At 41.3% G+C, this 3,435-nt stretch overlaps 1 protein-coding gene across 1 annotated transcript in view; it reads right to left on the reverse strand.

Annotated features, from left to right (window-relative positions):
- Window positions 1–841: 841 nt before the first annotated feature.
- LOC103999767 (pentatricopeptide repeat-containing protein At4g33170-like) overlaps window positions 842–3,435 on the reverse strand; it is a 2,765-nt gene continuing 171 nt past the window's right edge. The window contains exon 1 of the mRNA XM_009421610.3: window positions 842–3,435. This exon is cut by the window's right edge and continues 171 nt beyond it. Within this exon, the coding sequence (XP_009419885.3) occupies window positions 1,828–3,435 (1,608 nt within the window). The 3' untranslated portion in view covers window positions 842–1,827.

A 3,435-nucleotide genomic window follows, 5' to 3' on the forward strand; every position in this document is an offset into this window, starting at 1 on the left:
TGTTTTTATCCAATGCAGGAAAACTTATGATATCAGGACTAACTGGAGACTAATGTTTCTTTTGTTCAGAGTTAAATCTTATAACCACAACCAAGGATGCTGTTTTGATCTGATACCTATTTATAATCTTATAGATAGGTTATTTTTATCTGAGGTTTAGAGAGGGCTAAACACAGTATGTCTGTTGTCATCATTGGCAATAATATGTAAAGTTTTACAAAATTAAAGTTCATAAAGATTATAGATCCAACATGTGAGCTGCTTTGATAGTTTGTGGAAAGCAAACAATATCATGCTTCTCTATGGAGCAAACTCCATAACCTGGAAGAGTTATCAAAACTAAGCAGGAAAGACTATTGTTCCCAGCATATGAATCATGACTACATTACCAATAAAGATACCATATATCTTATAGAAAACATAATACCACAGCCACTAGATTTCAGATTGCTTCCATTCATGTTATGCAGAAAGAAAGCTCACTTATTTTCCAAATTGTACTCAAGTCTTAGATTTTCATGCCATCCACTGTTGTATTTAAGGTCTTCTCTCCAAACAGTATGCCTTTTCTAGCATTAAAGCTCATGGTCAAATGACTATTTGCATTTATAGCTATTTTGCTCATACCTTTTAGCATATGCTTCTTATAGTAGGCTTCATAAGCTGGTTAATGAGCATCCATAAATATGGGCCCAGTCTGTGAAGGCCAGTGGAAAGCTTCCTTCTCATTTGTGGGGTTGTTTCTGGTCAATGGGAAGAGAAGGCCATATAAGAATGCTCCTTAAACTCATTTGAAAAAATATCGTAGACAAATATCACCTGAACTTCCAAACAATAATACCTGCACAACCAGCTGAATCCAATCCCCTCTCTAGTATATGAGTGTGTCTTGACATACCCTGACTTCCTCTTTTGTTTCCCACATTCTTCATGCAGCATCCAATTCCACAATCTACTCCACTGATTGTGGAAAAGTATCTTTTCCATATTTCAGCCTTCAGACAGTGATAACCATTTCTTGCTTAAAGAATACAACAAAATTTACCTAGTTTACTGGAGGTTCCAAAATTTTTATATGCCAGAACCTCTTCTGTATTCAGATTGCTTTCAAGAGTTCATGAAGCCAAATAAACAAGATACAAGTGTAATTTTCCTAATATTCGATGTCCTGAAAAGATAGGCTACTGACTTTAGCAATATTTTAGAAAGATGATATTTCGAGGTTGACAGATAGATGAATTCTTGTGGTTTGGTTCTTTATGTCCAAGGTCTCATGTGAGAACTTCAGGAGCCTAGATTAAGTAGCTGAAAAAAGGCCAAAAAATATTATTTGGTTTCAGGTGTGCCCAATAAAATGGTCCAATGATAACTCAAGTGACAGGATCTCTCTTATTGTGTTCAACCACACAATCCTTGTCTTCTGCAATGTTTTTATATATATTTATATTTACCTCTGATAGAAATTGTCTCCCATTAGCACCAGGATGAAGAAAACACTAAATTGAACTCCAAGGTAAGTGTCTGTACCTTTGATGTGACTGATACCATCTGCGGTCATGAGTAATAGAGTCAGATATTGGATATGCACTAAGCAAAAAAATCTCCCCTGATTTGGAAGATAAAGAGCTGTCATCCTGCTGCATCTTAAATCAGGTTCACATGCTGATAACTAAGTTTATGTTTAAGCACCAGTTGATTCCAGAAAGGACAGCAGGATATGTTGCACATCACATGAAGGGATAATTTGCATGATCAATGAAGCCTTTATAGAAACACTATCCTGAATTAGTTGAAGTGTTGCCATTGATGAATATCAACTTAGAATTTTCATACTTTAAAACCTGAAGACCAGCTGTATCCTACATTTTTTGCCAACATACTAGCATCCAATCTTCCTCTCAATTTCACCTTTTCCTCCCACATTTTTTGTTCAGCATAGATATTTGATAGCAAGACATACGGACCATCTTTATGTGGTTCCAATTCCATAACCTTCTCAGCTGATCTCTCTCCCAGTTCAGTTGCTCCATGTATCGCACAAGTTCCAAGAAGAGATTCCCATGCCAATGGATCCCTTTCTATACCCATCTCCTGGATGAACTTCTCAGCTTCACTCAATTTACCAGCACGACCCAGCATATCAATTACACAAGCACAATGCTCCCTCTTTGGCTTGATGTTGTAATCATTAACCATAGAGTGAAAGATCTTAATCCCCTCCTCCACAAGACCTCCATGACTGCATGTGGATAAAAGTGCAAGAAAAGTAACCGAATCAGGGCTGGTGCCACTTCTTTCAAGTGCTCTGAAGATTTGAAGAGCTTCCTCTCCTTTTCCATGCTGACCAAATCCCAGAATCGTAATGGTCCATGACACTGTGTCACGGTTTCTCATGGTCTCAAAAGCCATTTGAGCATCTTCTGCACTACCACACTTGAAGTACATATCGATCAGTGCATTTCCCACCATTACATCGCAACAGAACCCCGACTTAATGATTCTTGAGTGGATCATTCTCCCATGATCAAGGCTCACCAACATACTGAAAGCAGGTAATACACTAGTAAAGCAAAATTCATTCTCCATCATGCCTACATACACCATTTCACAGTAAAAGCCCGCTGCTTCTTTGGCCAGCCCATTCTGCACTAATCCAGCAATTATCGCAGTCCACGAAATAATATTCGGGTCCAAAATTGTCTGGAAGACTTCAACTGCAGAATCCAATCCTCCTCCACATTTCATATACATAGTAATAAGAGCATTCCCAATCGGGGTATCACGCACCAAGCCAGCCTTCCAGGAACACCCATGGAGCTGCATACCAAGGCTCAGATCCCCTCTCTCCGAGCATGTCTTCAAGACGCTCGTCAAGGTGAAGCAATCAAGGGCACCACCACCCTCCTTGCGCATCCGGCAGAACATGTCCACGGCATGCCGCTTGCTCCCTCTCCGAGCGCACACATCAATCAGTATGTTCCAGGAGACCACATCCATCTCCTCGATCTCCTCAAATGTGCGGATTGCTTCCTCCAGCCCTCGACATCTCTCGTAGCCGCTGACCAAGGCTCCCCCAACGAAAGCATTCGAGTTGAGACCCATCTTGGTCGAATGGGAGTGGATTTGCTCCACCAACATACTCGAAGTGGCGAGCAACATCGATAGGGTGACGTTGTCGGGCTTGATGTTCTCGCACAGCATCCGAGTATAGAGTCGCAGAGACTCAAAGGTAGCATGACCCTGGCGAACGTGAGCAGAGATCAGCGTGTTATAAGAGACGACGTCTCTGCTGGGAATTACGTCGAACAGCTGCTGAGCTCGTCGAAATAGGCCGCTTCTGCAGTAAAGATCGAGGATTTTGTTCCACGGTGCGGAACAACTGGCCAAGCCATGGGACTTCAGAAGGCAGGCATGGGCGGCCGCCACGTCGTACAT

This window comes from Musa acuminata, unplaced genomic scaffold (genome assembly GCF_036884655.1).
Source record: "Musa acuminata AAA Group cultivar baxijiao unplaced genomic scaffold, Cavendish_Baxijiao_AAA HiC_scaffold_1132, whole genome shotgun sequence".
Lineage (NCBI taxonomy): Eukaryota > Viridiplantae > Streptophyta > Magnoliopsida > Zingiberales > Musaceae > Musa > Musa acuminata.